General features: G+C 44.8%; 1 protein-coding gene and 1 pseudogene across 2 annotated transcripts in view; one reads left to right on the top strand and one right to left on the bottom strand.

Moving 5' to 3' along the window:
- Positions 1–17850, bottom strand: part of LOC311136822 (transmembrane protein 117-like) — a 66150-nt pseudogene that overhangs the window by 28626 nt on the left and 19674 nt on the right. Inside the window, exon 3 of the transcript in view lies at positions 8402–8534. The product of the transcript in view is annotated as a transmembrane protein 117-like (transcript). The remainder of the gene's footprint in view (positions 1–8401; positions 8535–17850) is intronic.
- On the top strand, positions 15310–17790 carry LOC311136986 (P2Y purinoceptor 1-like; the record flags this gene model as incomplete). Its single annotated transcript, XM_084171318.1, has 2 exons — positions 15310–15352; positions 16784–17790. 2 exons carry the CDS (start codon positions 15310–15312, stop codon positions 17788–17790), a joined length of 1050 nt encoding a protein of 349 aa, XP_084027444.1.

The following is a 17850-nucleotide window of genomic DNA, read 5'->3' as shown; positions in this document are numbered from 1 at the left end:
CATTTAGCAGACACTCTTATCCAGAGCGACTTACAGGAGCAATTAGGGTTAAGTGCCTTGCTCAAGGGCACAGACATTTTTCACCTAGTCGGCTCGGGGATTAGAACCAGCGACTTTTCGGTTACTGGCCCAACGCTCTTAACTACTAAGCTACCTGCTGCCCACAGTCGTCTCTGGCAGACCGCCGGCCTTAAGAGGACACAGAGGAGGAGCAAGACAGGAGGTGCTGGGAGGAAACAGGATAGGACAGTCAGGAGAAAAAGGCAGTGTGGTGGAGTAGAGCAGGGAAAAGGCTGGTTGCTGGCTCCTACTGCCTCTTGGCGGGCTGCTAGCTCGATGCGTTCACTTGCTTTACAACAGCACCATCTATCGATCTGAAAAGACACTTACAACCTGAAATGACTATGCAATGTCATTGGAACACTCACATCAGAGGCAGTTTGTTACATAAAGGAGACTATTTTTTATGTCTGGGACATATAGTTGACCAATTGAAAGTACCTGGCTCATTGTGTCAGCATTGTATCCCTGTTCGTTTAGTGCTTACCGCTCTCACAGTGAGGAGTAAATGAGGATTCCCACCCAGCTAGCACATAACGTTCTGAGAACCATATGTTTCTTAGAGTTTGGTGAGAGTGTGGTTGTCCTATTTACATTTACATTTTAGTCATTTAGCAGACGCTCTTATCCAGAGCGACTTACAGTTAGTGAGTGCATACATCATTTTTTTCATACTGGCCCCCCGTGGGAAACAAACCCACAACCCTGGCGTTGCAAGCGCTATGCTCTACCAACTGAGCTACACGGGACCTATGGATATTTTGCATACAACCTTCCCACAAATTTCTGGGAATGATAGTTGCTTGGCTTGGGAACATTCTCAGCACATTTAAGGAACTTGACAATGTATTTATTTATTGGTATTTCATTACTATAACAGAAACATGGTTTCATTTAATTTATATTTTGGTAATGTTCTAGGAACGTTCTCCAACTGGTTTGACATTGGGAATGTTCTCAAATAGTTCAGAGAACGTTAAGAAAAAACGTCCTTCTGTGGGAATTTCAGCAATTCAGCATAACGTTTTCTACATGTTTCCTCATGGTTCTATTTAAAGTAGGGCTGTCAAAGTTAATAAGCCCTAATACGTAACATGTTTATCTGGGTTAATTTTTGGGACATTTCTTCATCGCACGTAACCTTTTAAGCGCACGCATTTCTGCACTGACCCTTTTAAGCACAGAACACAACACGGAACACAGCTACAGTCAATGCTTGCACCTTTACATCGCTTTAGACCGTGTGCCTCTAGACCAAATCATGTAAAAGATATGGCCAATATTACCGGAGATATGTTTTTTCTTTCTGCTGCAGATTCGTGCGCATGTCATGGGCTATTTTAAAATACTCGCGAGCTGCTATTTTTTGGTTTGATAACAAACAACTTTGTTTAGCTAGCTAGCAACCTGATAACTTGACCACTGACTAGGCTATGCACAAATATGGATGACACAGGAAGAACTGAAAAGGGTTAGGGTACTCAAAGAGATGTATCAAAGGTAGGCTGCATATGCAAGAGTGGGGTGTGTATTATTGTGTGTGTGTGTGAGAGAGGATGCGTGTGAGAGCGGGAGTAAGTGTGACAGAGAGGGTGTGGGAGGGAGGGGAGGGAGGGAGTGTGTGTAGGCCTATGTGTGTATTAAATGTATCTGAACAGTACAGAAGGTTACAGTGTTTAAAAGCTGGGGGGGGGGGGGGGGGGGGATGTGAGATTATTTAAAATACTCTAGGGTTTCAGATGATTTCAAAAGATGGGCAGGGACTCTGCTGTCCTAGCTTCAGGGGGAAGCTGGTTCCACCATTGGGGTGCCAGGACAGAGAAGAGCTTGGTCCTCCCATCCCTACCAGAAGAGGCAGAATGGCATACTCGGATTGGGTTGTAGGGTTTGAGTATAGCCTGAAGGTAGGGAGGGGCAGTTCCTCTTGCTGCACCATAGGCAAGTACCATGGTCTTGTAGTGGATGCGAGCTTCAACTGGAAGCCAGTGGAGTGTGCAGAGGAGTGGAGTGACAATGGGAGAACATGGGAAGGTTGAACACCAGGCGGGCTGCAGCATTCTGGATAAGTTGCAGGGGTTTGATGGCACAAGCTGGGAGCCCAGCCAACAGCGAGTTGCAGTAGTCCAGATGGGAGATGACAAGTGCCTGGATTAGGACCTGCACCGCTTTCTATGTGAGGTAGGGTTGTACTCTACGGATGTTGTAGAGCCGTCAAACTCAACTCTGGACCTCGAAGCCAGTTCCACTAAATGTTTTCATTGTTCCCCTCCACCGATTTAGACCTGGGACACCAGGTGCTTGCAATTCATTATCAGGTAGAACAGAAAACCAGCAGGCTCCAGACCTCGTAGGGTACGAGTTGAATACCCCTGTTGCAGAGCATGAACGTGTAGGAGCGAGTCACTGCTTTGATGTTTGCAGATAACGACAGGGTGTTGTCCAGGGTAAAGCAAAGGTTCTTTGCACTCTGGGAGGGGGACACCATGGAGTTGTCAAACGTCTTGGAGTGGGCAGGCCTTCTCTGGGAGGAAGAGCAGCTCTGGCTTGTCGAGGTTGAGATTGAGGTGGTGGGCCAACATCCAAGCAAAGATGTGTGTCGCCACCTGGGTGTCAGAAGGGGGGTTGAAAGTAGCTGAGTGTCATCCACACAGAAATGATAGGAGAGACTATGTGAGGATATGACGGAGCCAAGTGACTTGGTGTATAGAGAGAAGAGGAGAGGGCCTAGAACCGAGCCCTGGGGGACCCCAGTAGTGAGTATGTGGCGCAGACAGATCCTCTCCAAGTCACCTGGTAGGAGCAGCCTGCCAGGTAAGACGCAATCCATGAGTGTGCCAAGCCTGAGACGCCCAGCCCTGAGCGGGTTGAGAGGAGGATCTGATGGTTCAGAGTGTCGAAGGCAGCGGATAGATCTAGGAGGATGAGAACAGAGGAGAGAGAGAGTCATCTGCGGCAGTGTAGAGAGCCTCCGTGACACAGAGAAGAGCAGTCTCGATTGAGTGACCCATCTTGAAGCCTGACTGGTTAGGGTCAAGAAGATCGTTCTGAGAGAGATAGCGAGAGAGTTGGTCAGAGACAGCACACTCAAGTGTTTTGGAAAGAAAAGTTCTGTGTGAGTGGGACCAGTGGACTCAATAGGCTGAGTGAATAAGGAGCGGCTGTCGTCAACCTTCTTTTCAAAGTGGTTGACAAAGTCGTCCGCAGAGAGGGATGAGGGAGGGGGTGGAAAATAGTTTCCTAGGGTTAGAGGCAGAAATGTAACGTGAATATAAAGTGTCTTTAGCAGTGGATACAGAGGAAACAAAGGTTGAGAGGAGGGAGTGAAAGGATGATAGGTCCTCCGGAAGTTTAGTTTTCCTCCATTTTCACTCAGCTGCCCGCAGCCCTGTTCTGTAAGCTCACAATGAGTCACTCAGCCACAAAGCAGGAGGGGAGGAAAGGGGACAGTACGAGTCATAGGATGGAGAGAGTAGGGTCAAAGAATCCGGAGACAGGAGGGAGAAGGATTTAACTGAAGGGAGAGATGATAGGTTAGAAGAGGAAGGTGTAGTAGGATAGAGAGAGCGACGATAGCGACCGCGCCTAACCATCGGAGTAAGGGCTGAGTGGCTAGGGTTGGAGGAGAGAGAGACAGAAAAATAAACAAAAGTAGTGATCAGGGACCTGGAGGGGGGTTGCAGTGAGATCAGTATGCGAACAGCCTCTAGTAAAGATGAGGTCAAGATGAGTGGGAGGGGCCTGGGAAAGGGTGAGGTCAAAAGGAGGCAAGGAGGGGAAATAAAGAGTTGGGAAAAAAACTATTCAAATGCAGACATCGGGAGGTTGAAGTCGCCCAGTAAGAAGAACGGAAATTAGCTTATCAAGGTGGCAAACTCATTGAGGAACTCTCTAAGGGCACCTGGTGATAGATGACAATGTTAAGCTTGAGTGTTTGTTACAGTGACTTTTGTGTTATTTATGGTGGAAATGCTATTAAAACATTCGGATGTAGATATTTTTTATGTCTCCGTCCTTTACAATCAAAGCATTGTATGCCTGTATCTCAATGCACTGCTTTTTAAATGGAAAAATCTTTCTTTAGGGCCATTATTTGAGCAAATTCAAAAATTCTGATTAACTAATGCCATTAAGTTAAAGTCATGTTAAAGTAATGTTCTCAGAACATTAAGAAAACATTCCATAAAAACAACGCAAGAAAACATTAGTAACGTTCAAAGAACGTTTTAAGAATGTTATTTAAAACATATACATTCCGTTCTCAGTGTCAACAAAACTCTCTCTATCCTCTATCTAGTTAAGCGTGTTCAGGTGTGTTGGCCATGCCCACTAATTGGCCACACCTGATCTTAATCAGTCCTTGTTTCTTTTGAAATGGGGTCTATTTGAATAGACTAAAATGAACAGCTTTGTATGAGACACAGACACTGCTGAAGGCAGTACAGGCACTATTTTGGAAAAACATGAAATGGGAGAGTGGTAGAGAGAAATCCTCTTTGTGACAGACACACTCAGAGACTGCAAATGGAACTTTTCCCAGAGCGGGTAACATTTATCGTCTCAGCGGACCTGCTGCTCTGTTCAGCCATGCATTTTTCTCCTGCCAAACAGGAAGAGCAGGCATGATGGATGTCACTGTCACAGCTCTGGCCAGTGTGACGGATAGGCTGATTATAAAAGCATATCCCCCTCCCCTGTATAGAACAACAACACCTTACCGCTAGCTATTAGCCAGCCCAGGCTACTTCCAGTGACAACGTGTTTGCAATACGTAATTTCATTTGAATGTTTTATAACCAAAACAAACAAATCGTGAATCACAAGCCCTCGACCTCACAGCTGGATGGATACTCAATACCCAATAAGGGATATCCCTAGTGTATGTGCTTATTGGGCCAGTATACAGTGAGGGAAAAAAGTATTGCGGGCGCTGCAGGATTTCAGTCCTTCACAGCGTAATGTGTTACCAATTGTTTTCTTTGTACCCTACACATACAATTATATGTAAGAATTTCAAGCACAGATTCAACTACAAAAACCAGGGAGGTTTTTCAATGCCTCGCAAAGAAGGGCTCCTATAGAGTACCACAGTATGAGTCATAATACCATTAAACCTAGCGGTCAAACAGGTTCCAATAGTTTTTTCCACCATTCATTTTTCCCATAGGAGATTTTAGAAGCACTTAAAATAAGGGCTGTGTTTCGTGTAGGCTTACCCTGGCGTGACGTTTTGATAACCATGTAAATCTCTCTAGGACAGGGTGACTTATCAATATATTTGCCTGTCTTTAACCCCCCACCCCCCGAAATGAAATGCTAATTAGTTGCTAATGTGACTATCATAAAGAACTACAAATGCCATGATGATCTGGACGAGACTGCCGAATCGAGGCAAAGGTAAGAATCTCTGGATTAACTATCTAATGTTAGCTAAATGCAGTAATGAATAAATAGGCTACATTTCTTTAAAAGGACAATTCTGTAAACTGTCTTGTGCTAGTTTTAAATTGACACTAACTGTTTAGCAAAGGTGTCAGCTAGAGATGACGTGCAAGAGCTTGCAGGGATTTGTAGTTTTGCATGATGTCTACTTTGATGCTAATGAGCATTTTCGATTCTGAGAGTAAATAGAGCCGAATATATTGATAAGTCACCTTGTCCGAGAGAGATTTACATTATCAAAATGTCACGCCAGGGTAAACCTACACGAAACAGACCTTATTTTAAGTGTTTCTAAAATCCCCTATGGGAAAAATGAATAGTGGAAAAACGATTGGAACCATTTCCCTGTTTGACCGCTAGGTTTTATGGGTATTATGACACCTCCACTGTGGTAGATGGGTAAAAAAGTTATTAATTAACCTTTGGATGGTGTGTCAATATACCAAGTCACTACAAAGATACAGGCGTCGTTCCTAATTCAGTTGCCAGAGAGGGTGAAAACCCTGAGTGGTTTCCTTCATGAGGCCAATGGTGACTTTAAAACAGTTAGAGTTTAATGGCTGTGATAGGAGAAAACTGAGGATGGATCAACAACATTGTAGTTACTCCACAATACTAACCTACACTGAACAAAAATATAAACGCAACAATTTCAAAGATTTTACTGAGTTACAGTTCATATAAGGAAATCAGTCAATTCAAATAAATTCATTAGGCCCTAATCTATGGATTTCACATGATTAGGAATACAGATATGCATCTTTTGGTCACAGATACCTTTAAAAAAAAGTAGATCAGAAAACCAGTCAGTATCTGGTGTGACCACCATTTGCCTCATGCAGCACAACACATCTCCTTCGCATAGAGTTGATCAGGCTGTTGATTGTGGTGTGTGGAATGTTGTCCCACTCCTCTTCAATGGCAGTGCGGAGTTGCTGGATATTGGTGGGAACTAGAACACGCTGTCGTACATGTCAAGCCAGAGCATCCCAAACATGCTCAATGGGTGACATGTCTGGTCAGTATGCAGGCCATGGAAGAACTGGGTACAGATCCTTGTGACATGGGGCCGTGCATTATCATGCTGAAACATGAGGTGATGGCAGCAGATGAATGGCATAACAATGGGCCTCAGGATCTCGTCACGGTATCTCTGTACATTCAAATTGCCAAACTGCCCGGTAAAGTTGAAACCGGGATTAATCCGTGAAAAGCACACTTCTCCAGCGTGTCACTGGCCATCAAAGGTGAGCATTTTCCCAATGAAGTCGTTTATGACGCCGAACTGCAGTCAGGTCAAGACCCTGGTGAGGACGATGAGCAAGCAGATAAGCTTCTCTGAGATGGTTTCTGACAGTTTATGCAGACATTATTCAAAGTGTTATGTTTGGGGCAAATCTAATACAACACATTACTTAGTACCACTCTCCATATTTTCAAGCATAGTGGTGGCTGCATCATGTAATGCGTATGCTTGTTATCGTTAAGGACTGTGGAGTTTTTCAGGATAAAAAAGAAACTAAATGGAGCTAAGCACAGGCAAAATCCTAGAGGAAAACCTGGTTCAGTCTGCTTTCCACCAGACACTGGGAGATTAATTCAACTTTCAGCAGGACAATAACCTAAAACACAAGGCCAAGTCTTCACTGGAGTTGCTTACCAAGAAGACAGTGAATCTTCCTGAGTGGCTGAGTTACAGTTTTGACTTAAATCTACTTGAAAATCTATGGCAAGACCTGAAAATGGTTGTCTTGCAATGATCAACAACCAACTTGACAGAGCTTGAAGAATTTTGAAAAGAATAAATGAGCAAATGTTTCACAATCCAGGTGTGGAAAGCTCTTAGAGACTTACCCAGACAGACTCACAGCTGTAATCACTGCCAAAGGTACTTCTACAAAGTATTGACTCAGGAGTGTGAATACTTACAGTACCAGTCAAAAGTTTGGACACACCTACTCATTCAATGGTTTTTCTTTATTTTTACTATTTTCTACATTGCAGAATAATAGTGAAGATATCAAAACTATGAAATAACACAAATAGCCACCCTTTGCCTTGATGACAGCTTTGCACACTCTTGGCATATCTTATTCGGAGAACATGTCAACCACGTTCTGTGTATCTGATAAGAGCGTCTGCTAAATGATGTAAATATAAATGTGTATGTTTGGTGGGACATTGATGAAATATTCTCCTAACCCACAAAAAACTGGACACATTAATGTTTTTGCCATGTTCCCATGAAACGTGTCTAGAACATTAATATCTTATGTTCTGAGAACATGGTAACCATGTTTTTTGTATATTTGGTGGGAAGTTGATGGAATATTCTCCAAACCCACAGAAAACTGGACACATGAATGTTCTTGCAATGTTCTCGTTTAACATGTCTAGAACATTAATGCAATGGTCTCTTGGAAACATTGCTTGCGCATCACAGGAACATTCCTATGAAAATGTTAGTTAATGACCTAATGAGACTCTTAAGGGTACGTTCTCTAAAGTTGTGGGAACGTTTGTTGTTAGCTGGGATTTTCTCTCTCAGACTGACTGACACAGAAAATGCTAAAATGGATTCCTGTCACTGGCTTGATGTGTGTGACTGACACGGCTCTGCAGCTGGTTACCCACTGAGTGTAGGTAAAGGGGAAGCCATCTTGACTCTTGACTTTATGTAGTCAATAAACCAAGATGGCTGCCCTGATCATCATTGAAGAGTTATGGTGGTGCTGAAGGTGAGCTTTCAGGTGCCCTCCCACCCACCCCCTCTCTATCTCCTCCACCCCCCGACTTAAAGTCTCAAGGTGATTGATCGGACTGAGAGAGAGAGAGGCTCTAACAAATAAAAGCAGCAGTGAGCGAATGAGAGAGAAGGATGAGACATTGAGCGGTGGCTTACCCCATGCTTCCTGCCATTAGGAGGATCACGTTGTAGATGTGTGAGAAGATGAAGAGGAAGAGGATGGTGCTGAAGAACATGGTCATCCAGGAGCCGTGATCCTCACGGAACATTTTCAGACGCAGATATCGACCTATAGGAGGGCATGAGGAGGACACACCTGTTCAGTGGCAGGGTCCATTCACTGGGCATTCTATTCTCTCAGTCAGTCAAATGGAACCCTATTACCTTTATAGTGCATTACTTTTGACCCAGGGCCACTAGTCAAAAGTAGTGCACTATATAGGGAATTGGCTACCATTTTAGATGCAACCCGTGTCTGTCTGCTGTACCAGCAAATATGGGCACAACAAACAAGGATGAAAGGATAGGCTGTGTTCTTACACCTAAATAACCATTCCCATCTGTCAGAAACTCAGCCTTTAAAGCATTGAAATGATGATTAAAGACCATTCTGGAGCACTAGGTCTGTGTATATTTGTAAACAAGAGCTGGTGCACGAAATCTAATATTAAGGAAGTCTTGAGGTTTTGCTCACCTGAGGTAGAGTATATCATGATAAGCTGTAGACCACACTATTCATCTATATTTTTCGTAGCTGTCTATTTACCACCACAAACCGATGCTGGCACTAAGACCACACTAAATGAGCTGTATATGGCCATAAGCAAACAGGAAAACGCTCATATAGAGGCAGTGCTCCTAGTGGCCGGGGACTTTAATGCAGGGAAACTTAAATCTGTTTTATCTCATTTCTACCAGTATGTTAAATGTGCAACCAGAGAAAAAAAAAAAAAAAAAAAAAACCTCTAGACCACCTTTACTCCACACACAGAGATGCGTACAAAGCTCTCCCTCGCCCTCCATTTGGCAAATCTGACCATAATTATATCCTCCTGATTCCTGCTTACAAGCAAAAACTAAAGGAGGAAGAACCAGTGACTCGGTCAATAAAGAAGTGGTCAGACGACGCAGATGCTAAGCTACAGGACTGTTTTGCTAGCACAGCATGGAATATGTTCCGGGATTCTTCCGATGGCATTGAGGAGTACACCACATCAGTCACTGGCTTCATCAATAAAGTGCATGGATGACATTGTCCCCACAGTGACCGTACGTACATACCCCAACCAGAAGCCATGGATTACAGGCAACATCCGCACTGAGCTTTCAAGGAGCGGCAGCTCTGGACGCTTATAAAAAATCCTGCTATGCCCTCCGACGAACCATCAAACAGGCAAAGCGTCAATACAGGACTAAGATTGAATTGCACTACACCGGCTCCGACGCTCATCGGATGTGGCAAGGCAAGCAAACTATTACAGACCACAAAGGGAAGCACAGCCGCGAGCTGCCTAGTGACACGAGCCTACCAGACGAGCTAAATTACTTCAATGCTCGCTTCAAGGCAAGCAACACTGAAGCATGCATGAGAGCATCAGCTGTCACAAGGCTGCAGGGCCAGACGGATTACCAGGACGTGTACTCCGAGCATGCGCTGACCAACTTGCAAGTCTGTAATACCAACGTTTCAAGCAGACCACCATAGACCCTGTGCCCAAGAACACTAAGGTAAGCTGCCTAAATGACTACCGACCCGTAGCACTCACGTCTGTAGACATGAAGTGCTTTGAAAGGCTGGTCATGGCTCACATCAACACCATTATCCCAGAAACCCTAGACCCACTCAATTTGGATACCACCCCAACAGATCCACAGATGATGCAATCTCTATTGCACTCCACACTGCCCTTTCCCACCTGGACAAAAGGAACACTTACATGAGAGTGCTATTCATTGACTTCAGCTCAGCGTTCAACACCATAGTGCCCTCAAAGCTCATCATTAAGCTAAGGACCCTGGGACTAAACACCTCCCTCTGCAACTGGATCCTGGACTTCCTGACAGGCCGCCCCCAGGTGGTAAGGATAGGCAACAACACATCTGCCACGCTGATCCTCAACACGGGGGCCCCTCAGGGGTGCGTGCTCAGTCCCCTCCTGTACTCTCTGTTCACCCATGACTGCGTGGCCAAGCACGACTCCAACACCATCATTAAGTTTGCCAACGACACAACAGTGGTAGGCCTGATCACCGACAACAATGAGACAGCCTATAGGGAGGAGGTCAGAGACCTGGCCGTGTGGTGCCAGGATAACAACCTCTCCCTTAACGTGATCAAGACAAAGGAGATGATCGTAGACTACAGGAAAAGGAGGACCGAGCACGCTCCCATTCTCATCGACAGGGCTGTAGAGGAGCAGGTTGAGAGCTTCAAGTTCCTTGGTGTCCACATCACCAACAAACTATCATGGTCCAAACACACCAAGACAGTCGTGAAGAGGGAACGACAAAGCCTATTCCCCCTCAGGAGACTGAAAAGATTTGGCATGGGTCCTCAGATCCTCAAAAAGTTATACAGCAGCACCATCAGGATGACTGGTTGCATCACTGCCTGGTATGGCAACTGCTCGGCCTCCGACCGCAAGGCACTAGAGAGGGTAGTGCGTACGGCCCAGTACATCACTAGGGCCAAGCTTCCTGCCATCCAGGACCTCTATACCAGGCGGTGTCAGAGGAAGGACTACAGCCACCCTAGTCATAGACTGTTCTCTCTGGTACCGCACGGCAAGTGGTACCGGAGCGCCAAGTATAGGTCCAAAAGGCTTCTTAACAGCCCCACCCACCCCCTCTTTTATGCTGCTGCCACTCTCTGTTTATTATCTATGCATAGTCACTTTAACTCTACCTACATGTACATATTACCTCAATTACCTCAACTAACCTGTGCCCCTGCACATTGACTCAGTACCGGTACCCCCTGTATATAGCCTCGCTACTGTTATTTTACTGCTGCTCTTTAATTATTTGTTATTTCTTTTTCACTCATCTAACTTTTACTTAAACACTTATTTTTTTAAAAACTGCATTGTTGGTTAAAGGCTTGTAGGTAAGCATTTCACTGTAAGATCTACACCTGTCGTATTCGGCGCATGTGACAAATACATTTTGATTTGAAGTTAGAAGCACAGAATCGTCTAGAATGTCATTGTACAGTATGCTGTAGCGTTAAGATTTCCCTTCACGGGAACTAAGGGGCCTAGCCCGAACCGTGAAAAACAGACCCAGACCATTATTCCTCCTCCACAAAACTTTTAAGTTGCCACTATGCATTTGGGCAGGTAGCGTTCTCCTTGCATTCACCAAACCCAGATTCGTCCCTCGGACCGCCAGATGGTGAAGCGTCACTCCAGAGAACGCGTACAGTGGCTTGCGAAAGTATTCACTTAAAATTGCATTTTTCCTATTTTGTTGCCTTACAATCTGGAATTAAAATTGATTTTTGGGGTGTTTGTATCATTTGATTTACACAACATGCCTACCACTTTGAAGATGCAAAATATTTTTTATTGTGAAACAAACAAGAAATAAGACAAAGAAACAGAACTTGAGCATGCATAACTATTCACCCCCCCCCCAAAGTCAATACTTTGTAGAGCCATCTTTTGCATCAATTACAGCTGCAAGTCTCTTGGGGTATGTCTCTATAAGCTTGGCACATCTAGCCACTGGGATTTTTGCCCAGTCTTCAAGGCAAAACTGCTCCAGCTCCTTCAAGTTGGATGGGTTCCGCTGGTGTACAGCCATCTTTAAGTCATACCACAGATTCTCAATTGGATTGAGGTCTGGGCTTTGACTAGGCCTTTCCAAGACATTTAAATGTTTCCCCTTAAACCACTCAAGTGTTGCTTTAGCAGTATGCTTAGGGTCATTGTCCTGCTGGAAGGTGAACCTCCGTCCCAGTCTCAAATCTCTGGAAGACTGAAACAGGTTTCCCTCAAGAACTTCCCTGTATTTAGCGCCATCTATCATTCCTTCAATTCTGACCAGTTTCCCAGTCCCTGCCGAAAAACATCCCCACAGCATGATGCTGCCACCACCATGCTTCACTGTGATGGTGTTCTCAGGGTGATGAGAGGTGTTGGGTTTGCGCCAGACATAGCGTTTTCCTTGATGGCCAAAAAGCTCAATTTTAGTCTCATATGACCAGAGTACCTTCTTCCATATGTTTGGGGAGTCTCCCACATGCCTTTTTGCGAACACCAAACGTGTTTGATTATTTTTTTCTTTAAGCAATGGCTTTTTTCTGGCCACTCTTCCGTAAAGCCCAGCTCTGTGGAGTGTACGGCTTAAAGTGGTCCTATGGACAGATACTCCAATCTCCGCTGTGGAGTTTTCCAGCTCCTTCAGGGTTATCTTTGGTCTCTTTGTTGCCTCTCTGATTAATGCCCTCCTTGCCTGGTCCGTGAGTTTTGGTGGGCGGCCCTCTCTTGGCAGGTTTGTTGTGGTGCCATATTCTTAAAAATTTTTAACAATGGATTTAATGTTGCTCCGTGGGATGTTCAAAGTTTCAGATATTTTTTTATAACCCAACCCTGACCTGTACTTCTCCACAACTTTGTCCCTGACCTGTTTGGAGAGTTCCTTGGTCTTCATGGTGCCGCTTGCTTGGTGGTGCCCCTTGCTTAGTGGTGTTGCAGACTCTGGGGCCTTTCAGAACAGGTGTATTTATACACTGAGATCATGTGACACTTAGATTGCACACAGGTAGACTTTATTTAACTAATTATGTGACTTCTGAAGGTAATTGGTTGCACCAGTTCTTATTTAGGGGTTTCATAGCAAAGGGGGTGAATACATATGCACACACCACTTTACCGTTATTTATTTTGTAGAATTTTTTGAAACAATTATTTTTTTCATTTCACTTCACCAATTTGGACTATTTTGTGTATGTCCATTACATGAAATCCAAATAAAAATCAATTAAAATTACAGGTTGTAATGCAACAAAATAGGAAAAACACCAAGGGGGATGAATACTTTTACAAGGCCCTGTATCCACTGCTCCAGAGTCCAATGGCAGCGTGCTGTACACCACTCCAGCCGACGCTTGGCATTGTGCATGGTGATCTTAGGCTTGTGTACTTCTGCTCGGCCATGGAAACCCAATTCATGAAGCTCCCAACTAACAGTTATTGTGCTGACATTGCTTCCAGGTGCAGTATGGAACTCGGTTAGTGTTGCAACCGAGGACAGACAATTTTTACGCGCTACACGCATCAGCACTCGGCGGTTCCATTCTGTGAGCTTGTGTGGCCTACCACTTCGCGGCTGAGCCGTTGTTGCTCCTTGACGTTTCCACTTCACAATAACAGTACTTACAGTTGACCGGGGCAGCTCTAGCAGGGCAGAAATTTGACAAACTGACTTGTTGGAAAGGTGGCATCCTATGACGGTGCCACATTGAAAGTCATGGAGCTCTTCAGTAAGGCCATTCTACTGCCAATGTTTTTCTATGGAGATTGCATACAGAGGGTAGTGCATACGGCCCAGTACATCACTGGGGCCGAGCCCCCTGCCATCCAGGACCTCTATACCAGGCGGTGTCAGAGGAACGCCCAGAAAATTGTCACAGACTCCAGCCACCCAAGCCACAGACTGTTCTCTCTGCTACCGTAATGGAAGCCGTACCAGTGCGCCAAGTCTGGAACCAACAGGACCCTGAACAGCTTCTACCCCCAAGCCATAAGACTTCTAAACAATACTGCTAAATAGCTAATCAAATGGCTACCCGGACCACCTGCATTGACTCTATTTTGCACCAACTCTGTTGCACTGACTCTATGCACACACACTACCCACACATACTTACACCCCAACACTCACATACTACATACGCCCACACACACACACACACATTACATGCACACACTTGCATACTGATGCCACACACACTTTCACACTCACCACATACGCTGCTGCTACTGTCTATTTTTGATCCTGTTGCCTAGTCACTTTACCCCTACCTATATGTATAGCAGTGGAGGCTGCTGAGGGGAAGACAACCCATAATAATGAGCTGGAATGGATTATAATGGCTGGAATGGAGTGAATAGAATGGTATCAAATGAATGAACACATGAATGTGATTGATACCATTCCATTTACTCTGTTCCGGCCATTATTATGAGCCGTCCAGAGCTACTTCAATTACCTAGTACCCCTGCACATCAACTCGGTACTGGTACTCCCTTCATATAGCCATGTTATTTTCTACTCCCTATATAGAGGCATGTTATTTTTACTCTTTATTTTGGTTCGTTATTCACTGTGTATTTATTCCTTGTCACAATTTCTATTTTTGATGTCATTTTTTATCTTATCTTTATCTCTGCATTGTTGGAAAAGGACCCATAAGTAAGTGTTTCACTGTTGGTCTACACCTGTTGTCTACAAGCATGTGACAAATAAAATCGATTTTGAAACTCTGACCCTTGGCCACTACAGCTTCCATCAAAATTGTAATATGTGTGGTTGTTTCCATCTAGTGGTGATATAGTGATAGTACCACAGAACTGACTTAGGACGCTGAATTGGAGGAAAAGGGGCTCCTTTTTTAATTATACAGCATTAATATTGACCATCATGTAAATGTGGAAATCGTTAAATATGATATGCACATGACCACGCTGGTTTCCACGGTTTAATTTGAGCAAACCAGTGATAAATGATAATGGACATTAAAAAAAGGACATGGCACAAAAACAGGATTTGAAAAAGACACCCAAAAAAAAACTCCAATCCTTTTCCGACAACAGGCAGGCAAACAGGAACGTTGGTGCCAGACAGCTAAAATACAAACACACATTGGCAAACTGGAGCAGGCAATCAATCAAACACACACACACACACACACACACACACACAATGGGCGTCACACACAGACATGCAGCCTGTCGCCAGCCTCAGACTGATGAGAAGTACACCGCTGGTGGAGGTGTTCTGACTAAGTGAGTGACTGACTGAGTGAGACCTGAGACCCGAGCACTGTTTCTCCTGTCATCATGATACCACTGCTCATCAATAACTCGCTGTTTATTAAACAGGGTAAGAACAGCTCCTCATTCATTATTTCACACCCACATTATGATTCACCCACACATAATGGTGTATAGCTGTATAGATACATTCATACATATATGTTTGCGCAATGACGGTAGTTTGTGGCCACCAAAACATTATTTATTGTGTTTATTGGTGCTGAAGTTTATTGGTCTCGTACACAGATTTGCAGATATTATCGCAGGTGCAGCAAAATGCTTGTGTTTCTAGCTCCAAAAGTGCAGTAATACCTAGCAATAAAAAAACAATACCCACATAATCCAATGTATTATTATTGTTAAATAAGAAATATCAGAACGATCAATGTCAGAGTCCGGAATATAAATATATATACACATACTGTATAATGTATATAAATATATATACAAATAATGGTGTGTATAGACAGTATGGACAGTATATGAATAGAAAAGGTGTGTACTGAAGTAGTTATATAGCATGAGGCATGAATACAGTATATACATATAAAGTGGGTAAATTAGTGCAAACATTATTAAAGTGACCAGTGTTCAATGACTATGTGCATAGGGCAGCAGTCTCTAAGGTGCAGGGTAAAGTACCGGGTGGTAGCCGGCTAGTAACAGTGACTAAGGTTTAGTGCAGGGTACTAGACAGAGGCTGGCTAGTGGTGACTGTTTAACAGTCTTATGGCCTGTAGATAAAAGCTGTTTATAAGTCTCTCAGTCACAGCCTTGATGCACCAAATGTGGTCTTTTGAACAGGTATAGTATTAATTCGCAAAATGCTTATCAGTATGTTTGGAAAGTTTTGTGATGAGAAAGATGACAGAAAATGCTATAATGTCCACAAAAGAATACTTAAAAACCACACAATAGTGAACACCTTTAGGGTATTCCATGTGTATAAAGATCAGAATTAGTCTTTACATCTACAAAAAAAACTATCCTGTCACTCTCAGCGTATGTTGAAATGTGATAAAAGTTAATGTAACCTTTGCATGCATGGTCAACATAAATAGCCAGTCTTTGATTGAAAGCAAACAACACGTTTCCATATTGAAGGTAATAGATCAACAGTGGAATCCAGGGCTCATTATTCCCAGCACATACAGTACAATAGCCAGGCTGTCACTTCCTGGTGACTGGTCACAGCAGGAGTGTGGGGGTGGATGGGGCTGAGAGGGTTTGGAGACAGGCAGGCAGGAGACTCTACCGGATTTAATTATATATCCTGGCTGAACCTTGGCTAGAATAACCTTGATGTGGATCAACTGAAATGCATGTAATTATGTATGGCATGAAAGGCTACCCTTAATTATGTTTTTATACTGTATTAAGTGATCTTGTAAAATGCCGCATCCCACAACAACAGAGGTAATGTTTTGGGGTAAATGCAAGCTGTTTGAAATCAACATGTTTTTAAGTGGCTGTCTATTGTCTTTTCCCACCCCCACAGTACCGTTCCTGCCCCTAAACCAGTCGGAAGCGTTCTGCAGCCGGTTTAAGAACGGCCAATGGTACTGCTACGTCCTCCTCATTCTTTTCACCTTCGCCCTGCCCCTGGGCATCCTGGGTAACGTGGCGGCGCTGTTCAACTACACCTGCTTCAGGAGGACACATAGTCTGTCCACCAGCAACGTGTTCCTACTCAACCTGGCCATGTGTGACTCCGCCTGGATCCTCACCCTGCCCGTCACCATCTACTTCAGCCTCCAGAGGCCCTTCCTCAAGGACATCCAGATCTTCTGCCAGCTCAAGAAGATCTTATTCAACATCAACATCTATGGAAGTATTCTCTTCCTCACTCTGATCAGCTTCGACCGCTACGCAGGCACCGTGCACCCCATCAGCTCCCGCCGGTGGTGGGACGTGGGCAAAGCCAAGCTCTGCTCCGCCTGCGTCTGGGTCTTCCTCTTTCTGGGCTCCATCCCTGACCTCTTCATGACCTTCGCCATCCAGAGACCGGGGAATGTGACCGTGTGCCTGGACCACATCCAGGGTCCGTTCGCCTACGTCAAAACCATCTCCATCATCAGGACTCTGGTGGGCTTCGCCTTGCCATTCAGTGTCATGCTGGCCTTCTATGTGATGACGGTGCGGGTGTTACGGGGGCTGCCCCGGGGGAAGAGAAGGGGTTGTGGCGGGGGTCAGTGGGTGGGGAAGCCCCTGCTGCTCATCACCGCTGCCCTGCTGGTGTTCGTAGTGTCCTTCGTGCCCTACCACGTCATGATCATGACCCTTGTGTTCATGAGGATCCACGACCAGGTAACTCCCGCCAACGTACACGTCCTCTATGCCTCCTATGAGTTCTTCGAGGCCATGTGCAGCGTGAGTAGCTGCCTAGACCCCATGCTGTACATCCTGGCCAGTGACCGGTTCCAGAGGAGACTGCAGGCCCTCAGGAGGGGCCACCACAGGGCGCTATGCTGCAGGCATAGCAGGAGGGTAGGGGTGGAGGGCTGACAGCGGAAAGGGCCTCCTACTATAGTTAGCTTTATTCAATTAAATTCATTCAGTAATCTA

This window comes from Coregonus lavaretus (genome assembly GCF_964263955.1).
Source record: "Coregonus lavaretus genome assembly, chromosome: 11".
Lineage (NCBI taxonomy): Eukaryota > Metazoa > Chordata > Actinopteri > Salmoniformes > Salmonidae > Coregonus > Coregonus lavaretus.
This window is presented reverse-complemented; position numbering and strand designations above follow the sequence as displayed.